Source organism: Olea europaea, chromosome 8, assembly GCF_002742605.1.
Source record: "Olea europaea var. sylvestris chromosome 8, O_europaea_v1, whole genome shotgun sequence".
Classification (NCBI taxonomy): domain Eukaryota; kingdom Viridiplantae; phylum Streptophyta; class Magnoliopsida; order Lamiales; family Oleaceae; genus Olea; species Olea europaea.
In genome coordinates this window covers 15,908,330-15,935,374 of record NC_036244.1, presented here as the reverse complement: position 1 = coordinate 15,935,374, position 27,045 = coordinate 15,908,330, and the positions used below count along the sequence as shown (strand labels likewise).

The window sequence follows — 27,045 nt, the reverse complement described above, 5'->3', positions numbered from 1 at the left end:
ATATTTATTTCAATTAAAGGTAAATACCTGGAGGAAAGGAAAAAATTGACAGCTTTTTGGGAAGCAGGTTGGTCGCAATTTAATGAAATATCACATAAATCAAGGTTGAACCCCAACCTTGAGGCCCCATGGACCCGTCTATAGAGTATCGCGAGGGAGGTAAATTACGGAATGCATCCTAGCAGGCCAGGGAATAAGAGCTTGCCTGTATAATGATGCCCACAAAGAATTCAATTTCATATTTCAAAAATCGAATCCTCACACTGCGGCTGTCATTAAGGCTGAGACTATCTCACTCCTGTCTTTTGCACCACTGAATTATGCCCCGAGCGGCGAAATATCACATAAATCGTACTTAGTATGAGTGATGCTTATTCCACACCCATTTTTATTTTATTATTATTTTTTTTTTGTAAAGGTAAAAAGCTTGTTGAGCTAAGTAAAATGATGATAAATATCTAAAATAAAGAGAATAGGAAAAATAAAGAACTTATTGAAAATGCTCTAAGTTTTGGTTGGGTCATATTGAAAACGTGCAAAGTAACTCTTTTTAAATAAAAAAAACTTTGACAAATTGACATATCATGCAGTCTAAATATAAATTTTATTTACTTTTAAATATAACCAAACGCATCTTTAGGTTTGACTAAGGTGTACAATATTTTTTAATATTCTATGAAAAGAATATTATTTAAACTCTTTCTTAATTTAATCGGATAATATAATCCGTAACGAGGAGTTGAATTTAATCCGATATGAAAGATAATACAAATAACGTTCTTCTAAATAATAAAACTTATAAATGCTTCTACAATCTAATTCAACATGCCAAACATAATCCCACAGTTCCCAGGGCGCAGTAAAACAGTCAAGTTTGAGATATGTCAAGTGCCGTCTGCACTGCAGTTAATGAAGAACTTATTAGCAAACAAAAATGTTGAATTTCACAGAGCTTTGAGAATCTTAACAAAACTTTAAATTTCATTTCACAAGCAAAAACAATGCACACAATATCAGCATCCTAGCAGATAAAAAGTTTTGACCCAGGTTCCTAACATAGCTTCTGGCCTGTTCATCCCTAGAGCATATTTCTTCAGGCAGTTCCCCAATGAAGTTCTTTATTAGCTAGACGACCTCACGACTGATTGATCCACTTCCACCTTCGTCCAGCCTCCTCAAGGACCTTAGAACGGATTTGGCTTTTTCTTGCTTCGTCCTCAATCCAAGATCTGTAGACAGCTTCCATTAGTAAAGCATAGTGACATGTCCAATCTTGATACTACCATAAGCAAACACACATTCACTAAGTGAATGGTGAATTTAAAAATACTAAGATGGGAAGAAGCCAAAGTTTCAGGGAACATTTAGCGTGGTTCTTATTGTTTAATTTATGTTGAAATTATAAGATGAATTTGTGGTTTAAAGTTCTGCTCAATGTGTCCATAGAGTTTTTACTTTGGGATGGATCGACATGGTCCTAAAGACATGCTGCTGAAAAAACCGCTAAAAAAGCAGTTCTTGCTTGGCAAAAATGCTTCTTGTAGACAATGGTAGAGCGGCTCAGCCTTGATTTTTTTTACCTTAGTATACGAATGGCTTCCACTTCAGCTTCCAATATTGATTTTTCATCATGTAGTCCTTCGTATTTCACCTGCAAAGTCCCAAGCATATCTTGTACAGCGTGCTGCTCATTTATATACTTGGTCTGCTCGGAAGCAAGCCTTTCTGACCTCTCTACGACTTCTTCGTTTAGAGTAGAAAGCAACTGTTTCTGACAATCCAATGCTGCCTTCTGCTTCAAAAACTCAGCTAAAGCATTCTCTTGAACAATCTTCTCCTGTTCCAAAGCAGTGACGGCTGAAAGATAGTCCCTTTCCACTTCTAAACCACGACTTCTTTCTTCATCCATCTTTCTTTTCCATTTCTGCTTTATCTCACCTCTCTCTAGAAGCTCAGATTTTATTTCTTCAATTTCAGTTTCTCTTGAAGAATTCTCAGCTTCCAGCCTTAATATTTCAGCACGTATAAATTCCATCATTCTACCACTGGTCAGTGCCACTGCTGCCTGGGCGTTTGTGCATGGTTTTCTGGGTTGAAATCGCCTGCTCTGTCCTGTGAATAACATGTAGTTCTTGTCATTTATTATGTTATAAAGAAAGTAGCAGGTATAATAGGTGTTCATATGATCTGAACAAAATCAATATAAAGCCTAAGTTATCTTAAACAATCGGCAAAATTGAAAGATAGTTTGTATTCTCAACCACCCGCAGCAAACAAACCACAATTAACCATGAAACAGTTAATTGAGTGCATTAACTGTGAGCAACAAATCTTTGATTATGAACAGGTTGTGAGTTAAATCCTGCAGTATCACAACTGCCTTTTCATTTCCCTCGTTTTGTGCGAATGTGCACGTAAGCTGGGGGTACTGTGTGATTTGGGGGACATGGGAGGGGAAGGGAGGAGGGAGAAGTGAGAGAGAGAGACCAAAAACTCTTCTGAGTATGCTCTTTTCATCTGTTAGAATGTCCAGGAAAAGATCCACCAGCACATCTGAAGAGATCTCTCTCACATCAAGAAATCCAATGTTCTTACTTGACATCTGAGCTGCAAATGAAGTCAATTTTTGAGAGAGAACTTCCAAAACGTCAAGTCAATGCTGTACATTTCATTTGATGCAAAAATAAACAGTAATAAGCTGTAGTTTCCTCCCTACCTCTTCAGTAATTTCTGGTCTGACTTCATGTTCTACCTTTGCTTTCCAACCAATCAGATCCTGCCGAGATACAAACCTATTACACCAATCAGTATGATTTTCAGCACAAATGAAATATAAACCTGCGGTGGATAATTTTTACTTTGTAGAGGATGGATGGAGGGACACAGAGTTCAGCACAGTTAAAGTACCTGTCAGGACAGAAATTGGAGCATGCATCGCATTCTAAATCATCCAGACTAGTGCTTGAGCTTCTTTCTGATAGTTTGCTTCTAATAATACCAGCCTCAGCTAGTGCTATATTACAAGTTCGACAATCGATTCAAACAGTTTCTCGTAAGAGAACATACACAAGATAATTGGGTGACATCATGACAAAGCCTTACATTGAATAAATTGAAAATCAGGGTCTTGCAGGTTTACGTCATCGAATGCAGTAAATGTAGAACCAGAAAGTGAAGCAGATGAAATTATCTGATGTTTCCTACTCCTGCAGACCAGAGAACAAACTGGTAATCAGAACCAGCTAATAGCACTTGGATAAAGTATTTTAATAAACTAGAATAGTTTAAATTATGTTTGAACCTGATACTACCTTTCCAGTTGTGAATTTGCCCGAACAAACCATCTTGCATATTCCCGTCTTGTACATAGTTGTTCTGCTTTGACATCGTCTTCAGTAATCTGTATATCTCGACCACAATCATAATAACCATGCTCAGAACTGAAAAGCTTCAATCCAAATACCAAACTATCTTATCTCATTGCAAAAGCATGAAAGTATTTTGGACTATCGATGGATGTAAACAGAATTCCTTTTCTTTCAAGGACTAGGAAATAGGGGGGTGTTAAGAGTGTTAACACAACATTATTCCAAACGAGTATAACCACCCAAGTTCAAACTTAGCTTATTCACTCCTAATAATATTATTAGAATTCGCATTAATCTTTTACAACTTATTGACTGTAATATACTTCTACGAAGGGATCATACACATGCGTGTACAAAGATAGAAAGCGGAAGTTCAGAGCTTGAACAAACTGGCAGAAGTTGGAAAAAACAAGAAATCGGAAGGGGATAAAGGAGGGAAAGAGGGGAGGAAATGGCCATTACAGAGTTTGTAGTAAAATAAATTAAGGCAGTGGAAACTGTATCACTGGAACATGAGATATGCTACTTATAACGTACCTTCAGTTTCTTTAGCACTAATAGAGCTTCCTGTTGAGTGACATCCACAGCAAATGGAACTACAATATGCTCCAGGCTTCTATCTTTCACTGTACTATGGCTCGTATCTTGACAGAAGTAATCAAGAACAACTTAGCTAGGATCACTAAATATGAGGAAGCTAATTCGAAGGAGGGAATATTTCCCTAGACTGTCATCATAATACATGCATCAATAGGAATATTCACTAGATGGAAAGCACTAATAAAAGCTGATGGGATTATAAGCAACAAACAATGCATTCACATTCATGAAACTTGTTTCTGTTGCACGTTTTTAAGTGGAACATTTCCAAATATCGGAATCAGAAGTTGCTACACCCCCTACAAGATGGATACTGCACTTCAAATCAAGAGTATATTTGGCTAAGCTTAAAATTTTACTTATATATAAATAAGTTTGAAAATATATAGTATCTCATTACTCTAAGTTAGAAATAAGTAAGTTTCTTGTGTTGACAATAAGGTAAGTGTTTACTTTCAAAATAAGCAACTTTTTTATAAATGTTAGACATAAATTATCAAAACATGTTTGGGAAAGGAACGGGCTCTAAATAGACCAATGAGGAAATAACATGTCATCACAAATTACTAATTGTTCATCAAAAGCGTTATAAGTTTGAATCTGGAAAAAGTTAGACAAATTCTTATGAAGACAAATGGTTGTAAAGAACTAGTTTAATTCGAATTCCTAAAGTTCATTTTCTTTCCAAGAAAAGCATATTAATAGATTTTTCAGTAATGCAGTTATAATCAAATCAATAACAGCTAGCTAGCTAAGACAATATATAAAAACACAATGCAAAAATAGATTATCCACATCGAATGCAACTTCAGAACCATATTGTTATATTCATTAGCAAGTTTCAAGAACTCGAATTATAAGCTAAGTAATAGCAATTAGACTGAGTAGTCATGCATTATCATGTTATATGATCAGCAATATGATCAACTAAAAAGACAACAGAATAAATTAACTTCAAAACTCATCGATTAAAATACCTGTTGCCATGTTTTCAGTGACTGCCTCAGACTCTAAGCTATCTTCAGGCACTTCCTGATCTCCCAATGACACATTGGAACTAGCCTTTTCAGTAGCAATGTCTCTTTCATCAATTAAAAAAGGCACTGAAATTCCATGTAAAGCACTAAATGGGCTTCTGATTCGAAACCTAAAACCTGACGAAGCAAAATAAAAATTATACCAGCAACGCAATCCAGTTATATAAATATTCCATCAAGTTAAAAACACTGTTCAGCAACCAATGTCGTTACCAATAATTAAAAAAAGAAAAAGAAAGAAAGAAAAATCAGGGGAATACGCAACCTTTTCTTGAGAGTGAAAAATAGGCAAGAAAACCAAGTAAAACAGTAACTGAAGCTCCAACGCCAATTACCAAAGCTGTAGGCAAACCTTCAAAAACCCATTTCGTAATTAGCCTCAGATGGCCAAAATTTATAAAGTCGTCAACATTAGGACTTATAAAAGTTAAAAGATCAAACCTTTACTCTTCTTATTTATTGTCTTGGGAGCAGCTTCCACAATGGCCCAACCATTATACTCGTCAGGGGTATTTTTGTCACAAGAAACCCAATTCAATTCAACCCTTGAATTTTTCTCAACAATTGAAGCTGATAATGAAAAGGTCCTGAGGTTTCTGGGCCTGACGAAACATGGGTTTGCAGGAAAACTGAAATTAAAACGGTGGTGAAATAACAAGGGGGCATTTGAGGGCAACGAAAGTGAAGAAAGTGACATTGAGGAGCACATCTTCGAGTTATAGGGGTTTTATGGGTCCAGAAAGTTCAGGTTAGGGTTCACAGAGTAAGATGGAATTGGTGTACACTGGATGTATATGAGACTAGATTGAAGATTATGCTGATGCCTTCTCCATAAAAACCATTAACGAGTTTTTATGAATTCCACGGGAAGTTTTGCACTCTCAATTTTCTTCGCTTTAAAGTTCAGTGCCGTAAACGAAATAATTTAAAGTTTGGTGGTCAAGGTGAAAAAACATTTACAAATTATTTATGTTTTTATTTTAAATTAATAAGTTATTTTGATAATAAACTAAGTCTTATTTGATAGAAATTAAAATTCAAATTATAATCTAGAAAAAATGTTATATTCACGTCCGGGTATATGTAGCGAAACCCTTTAATCTAAATCAAAACCAATAACTAATTTTAATCACACGAATTTGTCTAGTGGTACATAATGGGATGTACCGAATGGTGTACACCTCACTCACATGGGTGTGAGACCCATGTAAAAGAAGTGATATTTTATTCGAGTGAATTATTCGTCCATGTAAGTGGGGTGTACACCATTAGGTACACCCCGATATACCACTAGCAAAACCGTTAATCACACATTCTATGAAATTAACAATTTTTCAACCATACATTTGATCTACTTTTGTTAAAATCTATTAAATTCTTATTTTAATCCCCCACCCAAACTAGGGCTAAATTTAGAGTGATATAAAAATATGAAAGAAGTTAGCACGTATATTATTAAAAATATTAGTGTCTACAAAACTTTAAGTGATTACGAACAAGTCTCAATGTTGTAACCCTTCCAAGCAGAGACTAGCAACCATGTAAGGATGGCAATTGGCATGTGAGCTGCAGGGACGAAGAGGACGGTAACTCCTTGTCCTTGCCATGTGGGTTGGCAAGGCGGGTTTCGGGAAGGGGATAAGTGTGATCACCCTGCCACATTTAGCATTAATTAAAGAGAAAAATTTAATTTTATTGCCCCATCTTAAGGGAGGCAGGGTGAGGCACAGGATAGGCGAATAGCTAACTTACCTCGAAACTTCCACTTTGCCATTCCAACGCCATGAAACTACCAGTTGAAGCAATATTCATATATTCTCCATCTTAGTGAAAATGATGAGAAACAAAGGAATAAAGTACCTTTATAACTTAAGGACAACTTCATCACATCTCTAATTAAGCTTTCGTTTGACCCTCATTTTTTTGAAATTTTAATTGTTGGAATAATTTTTTTGGAAAAATATATAGTTGAAAAAGAATGAAATTTTTTTTTTTATGTTTAATATTATTTTATGAAAGATTATGTGATTGAAAATAAGAGAGAGAAAGAGAATGGTGGTAAATTTTAAATGAGGCTATTTAATATTAAGTGTTCAAGTCTTATCACAATTCAATAATAAAAGTCCGTGTCAGACTTCCAGTAAAAATCAGTCAAGAATTCACGTGAGGAGATATTTTAAAATAAAATAAAAACAAATAAATCTATTCTCTCTTAACTACTAAAACTTCTAAACAAAGTTGTTTTGATAATTCAAACAAGAGGTACCTATAAACAACAAATCCTAATTGACTAACTTATGATGATGATGATGATGATGATGATGATAATAATAAAGCATCAATAGCAAATGACATCCTCATTAACAGAAAAAGATTGCACACTTAAATAATAATTGAGCGACATTGCTTCTTTGGTCTGAATCGAAAAATTCCTTAAAAAGGTGCAAAACGGAAAATACGAAATAGAGTTTGAAGATGGGGAGGGAAAATGAGCCCTCAACCTACAACTTATAGAGATTTTATTGAAAAGCCTAATGAATTAGGGTTTCCCTATTGACCTACGTCATTCTGGTGCAAGCTCATGAGTTAAGATCAAGAGGATGAGCTACACGACAATGATTTGGAGTTCTTGCAAAGTGGAACCTAAGCCATTTTCATGCTTTTCAACATTAACACTAATAACCCAACTTGAACACTCAAGAACAATCAATACAGAATACTACGATACACTTAGCAATTTTGGATAAACCTCCCTATTAGTTCATAAAGCACTAATTTGAAACCATGATCTTAAATTTTGGAATTTGTTGTTTTGGTGTTACTGCTACTAATATTATAACCCTTCCCAACAAAGCCAACCCGAGTCCTAATCCATTTACAATTGCTGATTTTGTGCTACGCTTCAGGGGTTGTCTGACACAGATTTTTCAACCTGATTAAAATTGCGATTATGATTGTTAGGTGGTCAGTTAGGACCCACTCGTGAGACGATGGGTCAAAAATGTTGGCTAGCAACGGTAATAAATTTGTTGCCAACGGTCACCTTTTTGCTAAGAAGCCCTCCCAGACAAGGGCTCTATATGTTTCCTTTAGCTTGCAAGAATGTTATCTTTTCAAGAAGTCCCGTCTCAGCTGTGACTACAGCTAGACCATATTTGTGTAGCCCAAGGATGATATGCCAGGGCAAGACTCTTATCCGTGTCGTTCAAACCTCCCATTTATGCCAAAAACTTAGAAAACCAACAAGGCATTGCACAAATTTAGGAAAAAATCTGAAAGTTATGTAGTTCAGCCCAACTAAGACCTAGAAGAGGGATGAATAAGTGTTTACACGAAATTTTAAGCAAATTAATTAAAAATTGCAATAAGTCATAGTTTTTAATTAGTTTAGATGAATTCACATGTCATCTACCCTATGTTAAATTGTCATTGTATAATAAATTGCTGAAAAATAAATAACACGGGATATTTTATGATGGAGAAAACCCCTAGCAGGATTAAAAGCTCTGGGTCCAAGCTAGTATGAATCTACTATAAACAAATCAACTTACAGTACTGCCAGACTCGATTAATGCAAGTACTTTCTGACCTCCTAACTGTAATTCCCAAAGTTCTCCAGGATTGTGTGCTCTCGCACAACTCCCGATATTTTGATTTTATCTATCTCCTGTGGGTTTTTGAGAACTCCTTATTTCCCAACAGCCAGAACTTCAGTTATCTTCTTTGATCTTCCACATTTGATAAATACTCTGGAAGTATGGGTTTCTTGTGTTTGATTTATGGGTTTTGATGTTTTTCAATTGCAAGTCTCAATGATCAATAGATTGAATGATGTAGGAATAGTGTATATATTTTCTCACAATGAGTAATCCAAAGTTTTTTTCGTGAAACAATGCAGGTATTTATACAATGGACGGTTTGGGTAGTATGGTCCTGTCAAAATTCTCGAAAACATCAAAATAGGGTTTTCCAATAAGTATTGTCGCTTGAGCAATACCCCAGTGAAAAGCGAGCGACGGTGTTTCACTCAAGCGACATATTGGTGACAAGCTAGCAACGTCCATTCTATTTTTATCACTTGAGCAATGTGTTGGCGAGAGGGAAGCGAAATTGCGGCGGCTCTTCTTTTCTTATTTCGAGCTTGAACCCTAGCTTACCTAACACAACTATAAGAAATTGCACCTAACTTTTTGACTTTTACATAATTTCAATTTGATCCTTTTTGTTCACAGAATTGTCAATTACCTCAAAACCTAACAAAATTGTAAATTCCTATCTAACATTCAATCTTCAGTGGAAACATTATACCAGCAATTACTAATCAAGGTATACTAATTCCTTCATCTTTGCACAGTCATCTAATTTTTCAAGTTTGANGTGGAAACATTATACCAGCAATTACTAATCAAGGTATACTAATTCCTTCATCTTTGCACAGTCATCTAATTTTTCAAGTTTGACTAGCAATTGATTCATTCACTATCACTTATTTGATAATGTGAATAGAACAAATCGTGCCCTAATGACATGCATGCTAGAGATGATTAGATAACTTTGGACACTTTTAAAGAAAGAAAATGAAGGTAAAATCCTATCTATGATCGATCTTTTATTTAGCACAAGCGAGGACTATTCATGTTTTGTTGAGCAAGTGCTGTAATATTAGAGGTTATTTATAATAAGCCAACCATGCAACTCCATCTAGCACCATTATTGAGTAGCATAATTGACTGAATCCAGCAGCCAAGACATTACTTGCTACCTAACTTAATTAGAATAATGCTACTTAACCATAGCTTTTGACACAGGCTTTGACATAGTAAGGTAGAAAATGGGGTAAACAAAAATGAAAAAAAATTTCTGCTAACCAGTTTGCAAAAAACGTTTGAAATTCAAATTTTGAATTTTCACTTATACTCGGCCCAATCACTTATACTCGGCCCAATAGCCATACCCATTTTAAAAAGTCATTTGACCGGGTCAAAGTGAAATTACACTTTCCTGTTTGTATCTTTCCCGCATATTGGTACGATTTTCCTTGCTGATTTGGTGCAATTTTCCTTCCAACTGGGTGAAGCGACGAAAATTTGGTGCGATTTTCCTTCCTGATTTTCGATGGTGTTAAATATCCAAGTTAAATGTTACCTTTTAGCAAGGAAAATTGCCGATTTGTTGGAGGCGAAGGTGAGCTTTGATTTTTGGGGTTTTGCTACTCTTCAACTATCGATTCTTAGCACTTTCCTTGATCTCGCTCTAGTGTTGGTGGGTACGGTTGAGATGGTGGTGTTTTGGTGTGGTGGGTTCTGACGGTGGAGGGGAATTTTGTGGGTCGATTTGGTGCGATTTTCCTTGCTAATTTTTGGATGTGCGGTCTACATGAGGGGATGAGGCTCCAATCAAAGGTAAGTGGATGTTGAGGAGATATTTTGGGCTATAGTTGTGGGTGGTTCGATGACTTTGGAGGCGATTGAAGGTGAATAGTTAGTACAGCGTCCCTTTTTGGCATAATCAATTTTTTATTTGTTGCATTGGAGGTGGTAGTGGTGGTGGTGAGTTGGAGGTGTTGGTGGTGCAGGTGAAGTCAAATAGTGCGAGTGAGGTGGTGGTGGAGGTCGTGCAATGGAGGCACCGGGTGGTGGTGATGGTGGTGCAATGGAGGTAAAGGTGGTGCTGGTGGTTTAGACGATGGTGAATGGTGGTGATGGATGGTGGTGCAATCAAGTTCAGTCACTGTTTTTCAAGATTTGCCTTGCAATTTTGAAACATGATGATGGTTAATTGATGAACAAAACATGAAGATTACTTTGAACGTGACTATACGCGAACGAGGAGAGCACGTCACCAAATGGGAGAAAAATGGAAATTCGATCACTTGAGCTAAAGCATTTTTGTTTGAATGATATTATAATTTCAATTATGTAAATTTCAATTATGTAAATGTAAATCCTTTGTAATATCAATCTTTTAAATTGGGATCCTTTTTGTCTTGGTTATGTACATGTTCAGCATTTATCTGTGGGTGTGTGAGAATGGGGAAGAATACTGCTAATTTGAATGTTTTCCATGAAATAAAGCAGAATGAGACATTACAATTTGTTCTAACAAAAATGGAGCATTACAATTTGTTCTAACAAAAATATTTTTCTGTATCACATCAAATGCATTGAGTATAAGGATGGACACATGCTGGCCTTTCCAATGAGCAAAAGTCTTCTCCAAAATAACACATGTACACAAACACACAAACACTTTATACAAGAATTCTGCCTGCGACAATTAGCATCTTTCTTATCTCCCAATTCCATATACTACAGGGCACCTTCCTTTAAGATCACCATAGGCTGAAAGATTGCAAAAAACTGGGGAGGCTCTTTTCCTTGAAATATCCAAACTGGTCTCTCTTTCAGTGAGTTACACATTGTAGTGGTCAATCTAGCAGCCGTCCGTTGGTCTCCCTAAAAATAGACAATTATTCTGGTTAATACTCATAAACGAGTTTCTGGAAAGTAGTAACATAACATAATCCTATTAACGTACAAGTGGTTCATGTAAATATCAACTGATCAACATCTAAATCTAAATATACTTTCTCACCAAAATAATACATTCTAACTATCATCATTTATCAACAGTATACAATCCCACAAATGCATTTGCTGGAATTTAAGCTACATTTTTATATCATCAAATTGGAACTAAAAAAATGATCAAATCAAACTTGAAACTGATTCTGAAAGATTGTGATTTACCTTGCATATTGAATGTCAGACNAGTATAATTCAAACTTCACAAACAGATAAAATCACATAACAAATCTCCTCATTCTAAACGGTATTTCAAACTTAACATTACTCAGTCATCATAACTGAAATGGAAAGAAAAAAAACGAAAAATTTCCTTAGTCATAAGGTGACATCGTTAAACAATTCATAACAGTGAAATAAATAACCAATGCCAATACCTTTTTCGCTCATCTCTCAGCTGCAAATGTTAGGTTAAGTCTAGTGGAATGTAGCTAGATTTTCCTAATGTATTTAACAATAAATAAATTAGTAAAAATCAAAGTAATCTTGCATGTTCATGTGCAAAGACGAAAAAGGGTCGTGGTACAGATGCAAGTACTTACGATTTTTGAAGAAGCTCGATTTTTTTTTTGATTCTCAATGTCGTCAAAGCACTTCAAATAACCGAAAATGAGATTTTTTGAAATATGGTTCTCTTCCAGACATCAAAAACGAGTCACATTCATCCCTCAGTCACAAGTTCTCATCATCACACAGCCGAGAAAGAGATGTAGTCGAAAGTGGAGAAAAAATCGCGCCAATTTTGCCCTAAAATTCACCCTCCAAAATGCCGCGTAATATAAGGTGGAAAATTGGTTTTAAATGGGCTGGATCCGACTGAATCTGTACCCAGTCAGCAGATTTTTTTTTTCATTTTTTTAAACCCATTTTCCACCTCACTATGTCAAAACCTGTGTCAAAAGCTATGGTCAAGTAGTACTATTCACTTAATTAAGCCCATTGGTGTGATGTTTGATGATATATTATATTGCTAGTAATCAATTAAATGAGTAATGCAACATATACATAATCATTTATAAATTGATGTACATATTGATGACATGACATTGTATTAATATTTAATTGATTTCCTCTTCTCATTTTTCTCTCTCTCTTCCAAAACATTTTTTCCTCTTTTTCTTTATATCAATCCTTAAAACAATTATATACAAGTAATATTACTCTAATTCAAAAATCCGTCGTATAGTATGATTAGAGTTGGCTACTAAACTTGAAATGAAGACATTTGTATGCATTAACTAAGTCTATATTAAGCCACCTCATCAAAGACGTTAATCGAAACAATAAAGTAATTTGTTTAAAATATATAATAAATGGACTGGACTCCACCTCACCCCGAAAAAGAATTGGAGAGTAGACATAAATTTCAATTAGAAGAAAGCGAAACAAACCTAAGCCACATACGGGGAGACATAGATCAAACCCATCCATGAATGCAAACTGTAGAAATTAGCCACAATTCCATCTTGTCTGTGAAATTTGGTCCAAATTCCAAAAATCCGACAAGCCAGAGCCAGTCCACGAAGACACAAATGCACTAATTTCTTCAAATTCCATGAACCAGGCACCTTTGATGCACCAAATAATTATATATTTATGGTATAAATATAAAATGTGAAAAAAATAATTAAATTAGATCAAGTACCAAAGTGGTGGAAAATGTGGTATTTGTGTGGGACGTCAGGGGTTCGAGTCACTCCCCACACAAATATTAAAATGTTTTGATTGGGGCCTTGGGCTTCCTTGACTAAATATTTTTTTTTTATTATTTAATGGGTAAAATTAGTCAGTATTTTCTGACCATTTGTTTTTGTAACAATCCACTCACAGTCATTAAAATACCCACTACCCAATCATTAAAATTCTGCATTACTCTCTGATCATGGTGGAGACTGTTACTTCCATTTGGCCTATATAAACCCATATCTCGTTTAGGAAAAAACACACATGAAAGAAAATAGAAAAATCATCTTGCATCAGTCCTTTTCATATTCTGAATTACTTATACTCAGGTTTTTACATATATTTTGAAGTACAATTGAGAGTTCTGGAAAAATCATTTCTGATTGCTGCACAAATAGTTTACGATCGTTGTATACTGGGAGTGATTGTCCACGAAGGTCGCAGCAATTATCGACGGGCAATTTCACTTTAGGATATTGTGCTGTCACGAGACTCGATCGGACGATAAGTTTTATATTTCTGCATTTTATTGTTATGAACATTACTACAACTAATTATTTTTTTAACACAAACTTGCTGGAAAAATAAAAAGAAAAATAAACACAAATTCATCAAAACCCCCAAGAATTCGAGATATTAAACATTTCCAGCTCCAAATTTGCAAATACAGAACAAATGTAATTAATACCTTCTCCACTAACAAGAAGGAAACCAATCATCATTAGCCAAGGATGCAGCACCGGCCCAAAAATGAAAACAAGTTCCTCTTATTCAAAGTACACATGCATGCAGGAACATACATATTATGAGAACTCATCAAAATTTTCAATATGAAATATGGGTTTTTACAGAATAAATTAGGTCTTATCGGAAGTGGAAATGAGAAAGAAAACTGGACTTGGAATAAAGAGCCCAAGTCATTACAAGAAATGCAACTGTAGAAGCTGAGAGTCTGGCAAAGAGTAGAAGAGAAATGGGTGAAAATGAAACTATGGGCATCTCTCTCTCTGGTTTAAGCTCAGTGGAAACTTGGTTCAATAAAAAGTTCAATGTAAGATGTATGCTATAAGAGTAGATTCAAAAATAGGTCCAACACGTGTCGATTCGGGATTGGAAAATTTGAAAAATAAGAAACATAACACCCAATCAGACCATGCCACAGCAGCCTGTTTTTGTGCATCTCTGTCCCTGAGCATGCTCAAGGGAATTATTCTTAATGATAATTATGATTGAGATGGGGGGATTAAATAAGAATTTTACGTAATGCCCTAATAAGGAAACCATACACTGTCTAATTTCCTCGTAGATAAATGAAAGGAGAGTCTCATTAGGATTGTCTTTCCTTGTAACAAAAGGAAAAGAAAAGGGAAGTGTCATTAGAACTTTTAGTTGATGCCTCAATTACTATATATAGGAAGAATTGAAGTGAAAATTTGGTGTGTGTGGAGACACATTAATCAAACCCAAAAAGAGAGAAAAACCGAGAGCAACATGGACAAATAAGTTAAGCAGTTTGTGCAGGCGTATCAAACATTTGTATCTAAATAATCTGCGGTCCGATCACTATGAAATTTAGACAACATTCACCACTTTTATTATTCAAATCCAACGATTAATTCGAGAGAAATTTAATCTAAACAGTAGCAAAGGCTGGTGAGATCTTTCCTTTATTGGTTTTGAATACTATCTCAAGAATACTTTTTCTCGAGATATTGTGATTGCATGGCTGGTATTGCTGACCTTGAGGAATTCCATCTTTTCGGTATAGATTTGACGTCATAACGGATCAATACTGCAATCGTATGTTTGCAAATAATCCCTCGAAATTCAAAATTGTAACAACTACAAGTAATTTCACACTTGTCTCTTTGAAATGAGACAAAAAAGGTTTTTTTTCTTGGAACGCTCGCCATGTATTACATTTTCTCGTATCTCGTAAGTCGTCCCCAATAATCCTTACGAAACATATATGAGATCGCAATAAACCTTACCTGTGAACTTCCTTGAACTTAGAAATCGTGTAAACTGATTGGAATTACTTTTCCATTTCGTACCTCGTTGTGCACGGCACCATTTGCGAGAATGACTTGAAGTCTGCTTGAAACTTCTCAACCTTATTTCTCAATGCTCCTTCGTATTGTTCAACAAATTGCTTCAATGTCGTCTTCTAATGTACATAACCACAAATAATGCATTCATACTCTCACTGTGTTGAGTAGTTGACATCCCTGCCCAAAGTGTGGTTTTCAAATAGCAAACCACCCAATGTTCCCTATTCTCGTACAAACCTGCCAACCACTCATTATCATACAAGTGAAACTTTTCGATCATCACTCTCCAGCCATTTTCAAATTCTTCTGCGAACTGACAATCATAGACCAAATTGTGTATAGTAGTAAATATTGTACCTTTATCCACATGGTATCCAAACTTCTCAGGTAATTTTTTCAATGTGTGCCACAAACACCATCTATGCATTGTATTGGGGAACATGATCTGGATTGCATTTTGCATTGCCCTGTCCTGAATTGTAATTATCCCATGTGGAGCCTGTCCGTGCATGCATTGCAGCCAGGTCCGAAACAGCCACACGAATGTCTCTGTATCTTCATTCAATACCAGACCACATCCAAGGAGTGTCGACTGTCCATGATGGTTCACTCCAACAAAGGGGGCAAATGACATATCGTACTTGTTAGTAAGGTATGTGGTGTTGAATGTGACAACGTCACCTAACTCTTTATATGCTTGTCTACTCCTATAATCTGCCCAGAAAAAATTCTTCGGACACAACTCGTCATCCAAATCCGTACTAAAGTAAAAGCCTGGGCACTGTGCTTGCATCTTAGAGAAGCATGATTGCATTGCTGTCGCGTCCCCTTCTCCAAGTCTTAAACTCCTAACTTTTTCAACATAGTTTCGACAATCCTTTTCAATGCAAGTCATATTCTCATATCTACCTGCTTCAACAATTGTAGAGTTGTAACTCTTGTGTAATGGAATTCCTGCAATGTCATTTATTTCAAGTCGTCGTTTCACATGTGTACTCAACTCCCGGTTGCATCTATATAGCCTAGACTTCGAAGGGCTTGTCTTATGATTGTGGTCCAGGTGCACTGTGTTGATTTTCCATATTCCACAAACGTCTGAAGATGCGGTGATCCTAGCTTTACATCTACTTTGAATGGTCGCTTGCAGCTTCAAATAATCGCTTGTATTTCTGATTCTTTTCCCTTCACGGCTACAAACGAATATAATATTTTTCAATATTCCATCATCATCCTTTGTCGAAGTTCTTTTTCTAACCTGGAAACCAACTTCGTATGCATATCTTTTGTAAAAATCGAACATTTCATTTTCATTTTTAAATTTCATACCCACCTTAGGCACAATCACTCCTTTTCCAACTAACATATCATCACCCGGTATGTTCATAGTATCCACAACATTCTCATCATCGGACTCCATCGGTATAATTTCATCCACATATTCCTATATTTTTTCACTTCATCAAATAAATCAATTACAATGTCAAATATTGTACAACAACAAAATAATCTATGCAAGTATAATTCAAACTTCACAAACAGATAAAATCACATAACAAATCTCCTCATTCTAAACGGTATTTCAAACTTAACATTACTCGGTCATCATAACTGAAATGGAAAGAAAAAAAACGAAAAATTTCCTTAGTCATAAGGTGACATCGTTAAACAATTCGTAACAGTGAAATAAATAACCAATGCCAATACCTTTTTCGCTCATCTCTCAGCTGCAAATGTTAGGTTAAGTCCAGTGGAATGTAGCTAGATTTTCCTAATGTATTTAACAGTAAATAAATTAGTAAAAATCAAAGTAATCTTGCATGTTCATGTGCAAAGACGAAAAAGGGTCGTGGTACAGATGCAAGTACTTACGATTTTTGAAGAAGCCCGATTTTTTTTTTGATTCTCAATGTCGTCAAAGCACTTCAAATAACCGAAAATGAGATTTTTTGAAATATGGTTCTCTTCCAGACATCAAAAATGAGTCACATTCATCCCTCAGTCACAAGTTCTCATCATCACACAGCCGAGAAAGAGATGTAGTCGAAAGTGGAGAAAAAATCGCGCCAATTTTGCCCTAAAATTCACCCTCCAAAATGCCGCGTAATATAAGGTGGAAAATTGGTTTTAAATGGGCTGGACCAGACTGAATCTGTACCCAGTTAGCAGATTTTTTTTTTTCATTTTTTTAAACCCATTTTCCACCTCACTATGTCAAAACCTGTGTCAAAAGCTATGGTCAAGTAGTACTATTCACTTAATTAAGCCCATTGGTGTGATGTTTGATGATATATTATATTGCTAGTAATCAATTAAATGAGTAATGCAACATATATATAATCATTTATAAATTGATGTACATATTGATGACATGACATTGTATTAATATTTAATTGATTTCCTCTTCTCATTTTTCTCTCTCTCTTCCGAAACATTTTTTCCTCTTTTTCTTTATATCAATCCTTAAAACAATTATATACAAGTAATATTACTCTAATTCAAAAATCCGTCGTATAGTATGATTAGAGTTGGCTACTAAACTTGAAATGAAGACATTTGTATGCATTAACTAAGTCTATATTAAGCCACCTCATCAACGACGTTAATCGAAACAATAAAGTAATTTGTTTAAAATATATAATAAATGGACTGGACTCCACCTCACCCCGAAAAAGAATTGGAGAGTAGACATAAATTTCAATTAGAAGAAAGCGAAACAAACCTAAGCCACATACGGGGAGACATAGATCAAACCCATCCATGAATGCAAACTGTAGAAATTAGCCACAATTCCATCTTGTCTGTGAAATTTGGTCCAAATTCCAAAAATCCGACAAGCCAGAGCCAGTCCACGAAGACACAAATGCACTAATTTCTTCAAATTCCATGAACCAGGCACCTTTGATGCACCAAATAATTATATATTTATGGTATAAATATAAAATGTGAAAAAAATAATTAAATTAGATCAAGTACCAAAGTGGTGGAAAATGTGGTATTTGTGTGGGACGTCAGGGGTTCGAGTCACTCCCCACACAAATATTAAAATGTCTTGATTGGGGCCTTGGGCTTCCTTGACTAAATATTTTTTTTTTATTATTTAATGGGTAAAATTAGCCAGTATTTTCTGACCATTTGTTTTTGTAACAATCCACTCACAGTCATTAAAATACCCACTACCCAATCATTAAAATTCTGCATTACTCTCTGATCATGGTGGAGACTGTTACTTCCATTTGGCCTATATAAACCCATATCTCGTTTAGGAAAAAACACACATGAAAGAAAATAGAAAAATCATCTTGCATCAGTCCTTTTCATATTCTGAATTACTTATACTCAGGTTTTTACATATATTTTGAAGTACAATTGAGAGTTCTGGAAAAATCATTTCTGATTGCTGCACAAATAGTTTACGATCGTTGTATACTGGGAGTGATTGTCCACGAAGGTCGCAGCAATTATCGACGGGCAATTTCACTTTAGGATATTGTGCTGTCACGAGACTCGATCGGACGATAAGTTTTATATTTCTGCATTTTATTGTTATGAACATTACTACAACTAATTATTTTTTTAACACAAACTTGCTGGAAAAATAAAAAGAAAAATAAACACAAATTCATCAAAACCCCCAAGAATTCGAGATATTAAACATTTCCAGCTCCAAATTTGCAAATACAGAACAAATGTAATTAATACCTTCTCCACTAACAAGAAGGAAACCAATCATCATTAGCCAAGGATGCAGCACCGGCCCAAAAATGAAAACAAGTTCCTCTTATTCAAAGTACACATGCATGCAGGAACATACATATTATGAGAACTCATCAAAATTTTCAATATGAAATATGGGTTTTTACAGAATAAATTAGGTCTTATCGGAAGTGGAAATGAGAAAGAAAACTGGACTTGGAATAAAGAGCCCAAGTCATTACAAGAAATGCAACTGTAGAAGCTGAGAGTCTGGCAAAGAGTAGAAGAGAAATGGGTGAAAATGAAACTATGGGCATCTCTCTCTCTGGTTTAAGCTCAGTGGAAACTTGGTTCAATAAAAAGTTCAATGTAAGATGTATGCTATAAGAGTAGATTCAAAAATAGGTCCAACACGTGTCGATTCGGGATTGGAAAATTTGAAAAATAAGAAACATAACACCCAATCAGACCATGCCACAGCAGCCTGTTTTTGTGCATCTCTGTCCCTGAGCATGCTCAAGGGAATTATTCTTAATGATAATTATGATTGAGATGGGGGGATTAAATAAGAATTTTACGTAATGCCCTAATAAGGAAACCATACACTGTCTAATTTCCTCGTAGATAAATGAAAGGAGAGTCTCATTAGGATTGTCTTTCCTTGTAACAAAAGGAAAAGAAAAGGGAAGTGTCATTAGAACTTTTAGTTGATGCCTCAATTACTATATATAGGAAGAATTGAAGTGAAAATTTGGTGTGTGTGGAGACACATTAATCAAACCCAAAAAGAGAGAAAAACCGAGAGCAACATGGACAAATAAGTTAAGCAGTTTGTGCAGGCGTATCAAACATTTGTATCTAAATAATCTGCGGTCCGATCACTATGAAATTTAGACAACATTCACCACTTTTATTATTCAAATCCAACGATTAATTCGAGAGAAATTTAATCTAAACAGTAGCAAAGGCTGGTGAGATCTTTCCTTTATTGGTTTTGCATACTATCTCAAGAATACTTTTTCTCGAGATATTGTGATTGCATGGCTGGTATTGCTGACCTTGAGGAATTCCATCTTTGATAGGTTAATGTTTATTATGGTTGTGCTAAGAATTGGTTGAATTCTTGATGTTGATTGTGCACCTAGTGTTGATTATAGAAAATTTGTAGGGTTCCATCTTTGAGATGAAGAGACGCTGTTGGCATTCCAATTGATGCTTGTTGTAAATTTAGTATCGACTAGATATAACATTGTGAATTTCTCTCTTTGTTAGTTGATGATTTATGATTGGTGCCGAAATATGTGTTCTTCATGTAGTTTTGGTTAAGCCTCAAGTCCGCGTTAGGAATAAAACATTGGATTCAAACTAATATTTGTTCTATTCATTAACATTACGCATATGATGTGTGCTCAGTGTGACTTTAATATTTCAAAATCATGTAGTTTCTTTGTAAAAACATTTTCTACGACACTTTCTTGAAAACTCTTCTCTTCCTATAGTTTCCCTTCTCTATTGGAACTTCCTATTCACATTTAAAAACATCATATTAATGTAGCGAATAGCAAAAGATAAATATTTTGGAATTAGACTAGAAAAATGTGTTATTAAGGTAGTCAACTGAGAGAAGCTAACATGTTTTTTTTTTCTGCCAAAAAGATTATAAATAATTCAATTTTATAAAGGTAATGCTACTCATTAAATTTGAATATAAGAAATAATATTTTTATTATACTTGTTGAGATTATCAATAATTCAATTTTGTAAAGTATATACAATAAATTAATCAAACATGCGCTACTAAGAGACATTTTCTACAACGGCCAATTACTCAAAATAACAATTCTCTTGTAAATCATCGCAAATATTACCCAAAAATCAATAAAAATACAAAACATAATCCAGCCATAAATATTAATCTTCTTTAAATGGTCAGTCTATCAAACAGAAATTTAGATCATTCCTCTTTCATGCAAGCCTGAATACTTTTCTACTTTGGTATTGAAAGGTGATGTGCGTTGAGAAGCAATTACAACTTACGTTGTGCAAATCTGACATGTATGAATTGTAGCGTTGGCCAACTTGGCATACATTTTAGCAGTCTATGTCGAACTATTTTAGGATTAGGATCTTGTAGCCCTACAAGTCCATAATCAGGACGAAGTCAGGGAGACAAAATAATAATAATAATAAATTATATTAGACTGTTACATAGAAAAAAAATTACCTTAAAAAAAATAAATGGACCTCCATAAGTTCAACTGATGTTAGACAATAAGCAAAACTTAGTTACATATCGTCTACGTAAAACGCAAACTATCAGTATATTATTCGTCATTGCCAAACTATACATGCCCATAATGTTATTCAATGAGGATTAACATGTAAAGCAAGTTCACATAATTCCTCTATCTATACGTGCAGAAAAGTCACACATCAACTATAGGATGGACAAAAGTGTGCAATTTATGTCAATATCCAAGAATCCAAACATACTTTGTTGCAATTTTTGGATTTTGAATTTAGTCCAAATTACATATCACAGCCAAGTCCTAATTCTTGTGTCAAAAACTATGTTTGCCAGTCTAGATCGACTGTGACAAAGGCTGTCCAACAACACTTACTTTTTATATTCCTTTTTCCAACAACAAAATTGAAAAAAAACATCGCCATTGGCATGTTTGACGGAGCAATAAACAATTTTTGTCCATCCAGCCTACATTTAGCAATTATATTGGTCAAATCAATTTTTTTCCATATATTTCACAAGATTCACAAGTATTACCCATTTATTTTTGAAAGTGCTTATAATTTAAATCATTAATTATAGACACTTCCTAAAATGAGTTGAAAGTTTAACACAAACCATCTACATAATTGATTAGGTTCAGATGGTTTGAGTTATTTTAAAAATATTAATAATTGTGAGATATAGAGCCTAGTTAGCCAAAGCAAATACCTTGAAGTTTGCATATGTAATGAAGAGTTCATATGTGTGTGTAATCAGGTTAGATCAGATTTTTTTATTATGAATATTAAAATCAATCGATTCTCAACTTTATTATCTAGAAATAATTGAAAGTTAAGCAAAATCAAATTGAACTAGCCAGTGTGATCTCGAACTTTTACCCGCCCCTATTTATCTCTTTTTCCATCATTCTATGTTCAAAATTCTATACATCAATAATTTTCTTTAAAAAAATAATAATAAAAATCAATACATCACTTACTTTCTATATTTTTATTCTCTTCTTGTCTCTTTTTTTCTCTTGTTTCTTTTGCTTTTGGACCTTTCCTCTTTTTACTTCCTCTTGGTTGCGTTAGTCTAGAAAATCAAACCTTGTCTAAAAAATTACAAGAATTCGACTTCCCTAATATCTAGGTGGCAAGTTTCTATTTTTATTTACTAGTCAAAGTTTATGAAATGCATTCTTAAATGTGAAATTCTAATTGATTTATTATTGAAATTAATAACACATTGAAATGCATAAAGAAAGATAAATATTATTTAAATGAATGTGAATGTTAATTAATTAAAAATTAATAAAGGTAATTCATACATTAATGAAAGCACATAAGTGAAATGAATATGTCAAATATACATTTACATTTATAGTAATTAAATGGCTAAATAATACATTAAATACATATTGAAAAACGAAAAGTAAAGTATTATTGAAATAATTAAATTATAGTAGGGTTAGAATTGTTCAAAAAATTGATTCTTACGTGATATAATATTTAATATATTATAGATAAAAGAAAATTAAAAAAAAACAATTGTATTTGAATCTAATATCAATCATTTATTTCTTCAAAAAAACATCACTCGCTTATATCTTATCCTCCTTCTCAATTTATATTTTATATCTTAATAAATAAAAAATAGACTAATATACATATATACATAAAGGGAAATAAACTTTAGTGGAGAGAATAAAGGAAATAACAAAAAGGGAAGAGACGAAAGAATTTGGGGATTAACTTCGTTCCAAATCGATTTAGAGCTATGGGTTGGGAGCGCCCGCTTTTGCAATATTTCAAAACTTTTTTATAATATATGCAAATTTTTCCTTCTCGAAAATTTCTAGAAATTGTATCAATATCAACGAAAATCATTTTATAAGGAGACAATATCTCCAAACCTTCCTAAGGAGATAATCCCTTTGGTTCGAATTAATGTTAATATATTTAATTTCTAGTTATTTATTTGTAATTTTGTACATATCCTTCGATAGCAATTAGGTTGAAACATTTTCCATTTAAACTATTCTTGTGACTTCAAATAATAGATTTTCCTCAAGAATATACTTTAGAGTCCTCATCACCAATATCATTAATTAAACTGTTTAATAATTAGTCTCCATTTGGCAACCAATTTATAAATAGTTTATAAATTCGATAAAATGGAGGGTTATTAAACGATTTATAAATTTTCCAAGCTTAATTAATTGTCCATTTTTTCCTCTATGTTTATGCAAAAATCTACCATGAAATATTTATTAGTTACTTTTTTAAAAGTAATTAAATGAAGTTCATAAAGAGATAAAGAAACAAATAAACAAGACGATTAGGATACATATCCTAGTATTCTTTTGTTACTATGCTTGGCATTGTTTTTGTCCATTACAAAAAGTTAAAAACTGCTGGCTATGGAACCTTTTCAATTTATATACAGTGATTCTTTCATAAACAAATTGGGGGTTGGGGTGCGGGGGAGCAAACTTACTTTTACAAGTTAGCTAGTTCGTCAGGGTAGGGTCAGTTCCGTTCAGTTTAATTCAATTCGATTAGATTATATTAGGTTTCAATTAGAAGTTGACACAATTTTGAACATGAATTGAAATTCTTAATACATATTATTTGACATAGTATATCGTAATTAACTAAAAATATTTTTTCTAATCCCTCAATGTAATAAATTGAAGGTTGTAATCAAGCTCATAACATGACATCATGGTTTGTACGTCGACTCATTCCTTCCAATATAATTTACTAAACATGATCGTCTTTGTATATACTCTCAAGAGTCTTCAAATGTAACCAAACACGCAACGGGATGGAATCAAGAAAAATTTGATAGTAAATACATTCATTAAACGACATAGGAGAATCAAGATTGTGCCGACTAACAAGTCACCATCTAGTGAACTGGCTGATGAAAACAATGAAGTCGCCCACTATATATGTACGAAGTTAGGCTGCAAGTTACTCAAATATAATCAATATCAAGAAATAGTGTGTGAAAAAAAAAAAAAAGAGAATGGAATTCGCTTGTAAGGATTTTAAGGTAGGAAAGTGTGAAGGTGAAAAGCTTGTGCATAGTGAAACCATGCCACTAGTACTACAACCTCCGGCAGCTGAGAAAAATGATGCGGACTCATTAGTCGCGGCGTTGAAGGAGAACAAGGAGTGGTTTGAGGAGATGATAATCAAAAACAGTGCTGTCCTCCTCCGGGGTTTTGATGTGAAGAGTGCAGTGGACTTCAATGAGATTATAGAAGCCTTTGGATGGGACGATATACGGTATGTGGGACCCGCACCACGAACACACGTGTATAAAAGGGTATGGACAGCCAATGAAGGTCCCCTTTCTGAGTTCATATACTACCACCATGAAATGGTTCTGGTTAGTGACTGTGTCCATGACTCCATGTTATGATTGCACTTATTCTGAATAGATATACATGTGGCTTACTACTTGTTTGTGTTGTTAGATAACGGAATCACCAAAAAAGGTGATACTGTATTGTGAAATACCGCCACCAGAGGGCGGAGAGACGCCATTCGTGCCTAGTTTTCGAGTAACAGAACGAATGCTGGAAGAGTTTCCAGACGTGGTGGAGGATCTAGACAAGAAAGGACTGATGTATTCATTCACGGCTCTCAGCAAGAACGATACATCTTCGATGAGAGGCCGAGGTTGGGAGGATACTTTTGGCACCTCAGACCCTAAAGAAGCAGAGAAGAGGTATGTAAGAAGAGATTTTTACATTTTAGTATCTATGCCCACATTGATTATTAGGTCCGACTCTTCTCTTCAAGAAATGAGTCCAAAAAAAAAATAAATAAAAATGGGAGAGCCTAGGCCTGCCTAGACTGGCATTAGATGGTCAACAAAATGGTTGATTTCCTTTTGACATGTCAAGGCCCTTGTCGGGTGCTTCGTGCCTAAGCACAATTTCAGAACAGTGAATATAAGGTTAGGATCAAGATAAATAATTTGATTATGTCTAGTCTAGTACACTAAACATATCATGAAAGTAATTCATATTGTTGGTGACAGGGCTAGTGCGTTGGGGATGGATTTGGAATGGCTACCAAATGGTGGGGTTAAGGCCGTTTTGGGTCCAAGAAGTTTGACAAGGGTGTTCGATGGAAGAAAGGGAAGAAGAATGTGGTTCAACACCATGGTTGGAATGCACGGCAAGGAGCACAGCTCGGCAAAAATGGCTGATGGAACCGAAATACCTACTAAGTTTGTTAAGAGATGTGAAGAGATTATTGAAGAAGAAAGCATCCAATTCAAATGGCAGAAGGGCGATGTGCTCTTTTTGGATAACATGGCTTTGCTTCATGGAAGACGACCATCTCTTCCACCTAGAAAAGTCTTGGTTACTACATGCAAATAAGCTTAAAATCGATGACCTATTAAGCAAATAAAGAAATAAAATAAACAGCTATGAAATAATGTTTCTTTGGAGATTGAATAATGATATCTAGCATCATTAGTGGTGCTACAATATGAGTGTAAGTGACACTATGTGATAAGCTCAATAAAAGTAAAATTATGTAACTCATTTAATTGTATTTCTCACTTAATGTCACCTATTGCTACGAAAACTAATATTGTAACACTTGTGATGTTAAATACTACTATTAAGTGAAATTTGCTATTAATCCTTAGTTTTTACAACTTTTCTTCCTCATTCCCTTATTTGTTAGATATTTTGCAAGTTAATAGTATACTAATGAGTAATTGGCGTAAACGTTCTTATCGTTTGTCTTTGTTGAGAAATCGTTATTATCATTTTGTTTTTGATATTTTGGCCCTTAAATCAATCATTATTTGAGCAAATGATCCTTTTCATTTGATTTCAATCGATGTATTCTATTAAATAAGCACGTGCTTTGAACATGACCTGAGAAGGAGAATATTTGCGCTCTAATTTAAAATAAAAGAAGAAAAAAAAAATAAAAAAGACAAAAGAAAAATGAAAAAACAGATAGAAGAAAATAATATGGTTCTCTTTCTTCTTCAAATCCCCCCACCGTCCCCGTCCCCTACCCTCCCTTCCCCTTCCAATTCTAAACCCATTTAGAGCATTAAGCCAATTTTGCACCCATTGATTTTGAATTTAGGGTCCATTTGATTGCAAATGTGGAAAATACAAATCAATTCCATGTAAGTTGGAAAAGAAAAACCACCAAAATCATAAGAATTCAATTTCCATGAAATCGGCCAAAAACATGATTTAAGCGTTTGTACTTTGAAATTCAAACTACATTTCCACTTTCGTATAAAACGGTCAAAATAAAAAATGAACTTCTCGGATGTGACATTTTCCATGGAATTCGTTTCAATCAAACGAACCTTTAGTTCAGATTTGTCATTGGACTCGTGATATGGGTGAGAACATACTAGCAAAATATATCTCCTATCTGGATTTTACGTAAAAGGTCTTGCCTTATATGCAGTTTTCAGATTTGTCTTTACAAAATTCCAACTTCAGACATCTTAAGAACTGATTTGCGTGCTGAGAAAATAATAATAATAATAATAATAATAATCTTTACTTTCTTAAAAGAGAGGCTTTTGATACTGTTCATTTATGTTACAGCCGTTTTCACACTTAAATCCAATTTATCCGGTTTTGCTACAGTAGTTTGTCCTTTTCTTTGTTCTTTTTTTTCTTCCTTTACATTGTTTTCCCACTTTACCCTTGAAAATCCCGCCTTACACTAATTAACACATTGAGGGCTTAATGGTCACTTGCACCCACAGTTGTTGACTTTGCACAGACAAGTTTTT

The 27,045-nt window shown here is 34.4% G+C and overlaps 2 protein-coding genes across 2 annotated transcripts; one reads left to right on the top strand and one right to left on the bottom strand.

Annotated features, from left to right (window-relative positions):
* Positions 1-780: 780 nt before the first annotated feature.
* On the bottom strand, positions 781-5,898 carry LOC111398967. The gene is made up of 11 exons (XM_023026147.1): positions 5,447-5,898; positions 5,271-5,357; positions 4,946-5,122; positions 3,906-4,012; positions 3,312-3,400; positions 3,103-3,206; positions 2,908-3,013; positions 2,717-2,792; positions 2,488-2,602; positions 1,581-2,112; positions 781-1,229 (listed from the first exon to the last, which is right to left on the bottom strand). Exons 1-11 carry the CDS (start codon positions 5,712-5,714, stop codon positions 1,136-1,138), a joined length of 1,755 nt encoding a protein of 584 aa, XP_022881915.1. The 5' UTR covers positions 5,715-5,898; the 3' UTR covers positions 781-1,135.
* Positions 5,899-24,055: 18,157 nt separating this feature from the next.
* On the top strand, positions 24,056-25,809 carry LOC111398966 (clavaminate synthase-like protein At3g21360). The gene is made up of 3 exons (XM_023026146.1): positions 24,056-24,642; positions 24,731-24,984; positions 25,300-25,809. The coding sequence occupies exons 1-3, from the start codon at positions 24,277-24,279 to the stop codon at positions 25,643-25,645; spliced, it is 966 nt and encodes a 321-aa protein (XP_022881914.1). The 5' UTR covers positions 24,056-24,276; the 3' UTR covers positions 25,646-25,809.
* The last annotated feature ends 1,236 nt before the right edge of the window (positions 25,810-27,045 follow it).

Coding starts and splice junctions, on each gene's coding strand:
- LOC111398967 (XM_023026147.1), bottom strand. CDS start 5,714: ATGTGCTCCTCAATGTCACTTTCTTCACTTTCGTTGCCCTCAAATGCC. Junction 4,013..4,945: donor CACTGAAAACATGGCAACAG/GTATTTTAATCG, acceptor ACTTCTGTCAAG/ATACGAGCCATAGTACAGTG. Junction 3,401..3,905: donor TAGTGCTAAAGAAACTGAAG/GTACGTTATAAG, acceptor CGAGATATACAG/ATTACTGAAGACGATGTCAA.
- LOC111398966 (XM_023026146.1), top strand. CDS start 24,277: ATGGAATTCGCTTGTAAGGATTTTAAGGTAGGAAAGTGTGAAGGTGAA. Junction 24,643..24,730: donor ACCACCATGAAATGGTTCTG/GTTAGTGACTGT, acceptor TTGTGTTGTTAG/ATAACGGAATCACCAAAAAA. Junction 24,985..25,299: donor CCTAAAGAAGCAGAGAAGAG/GTATGTAAGAAG, acceptor TGTTGGTGACAG/GGCTAGTGCGTTGGGGATGG.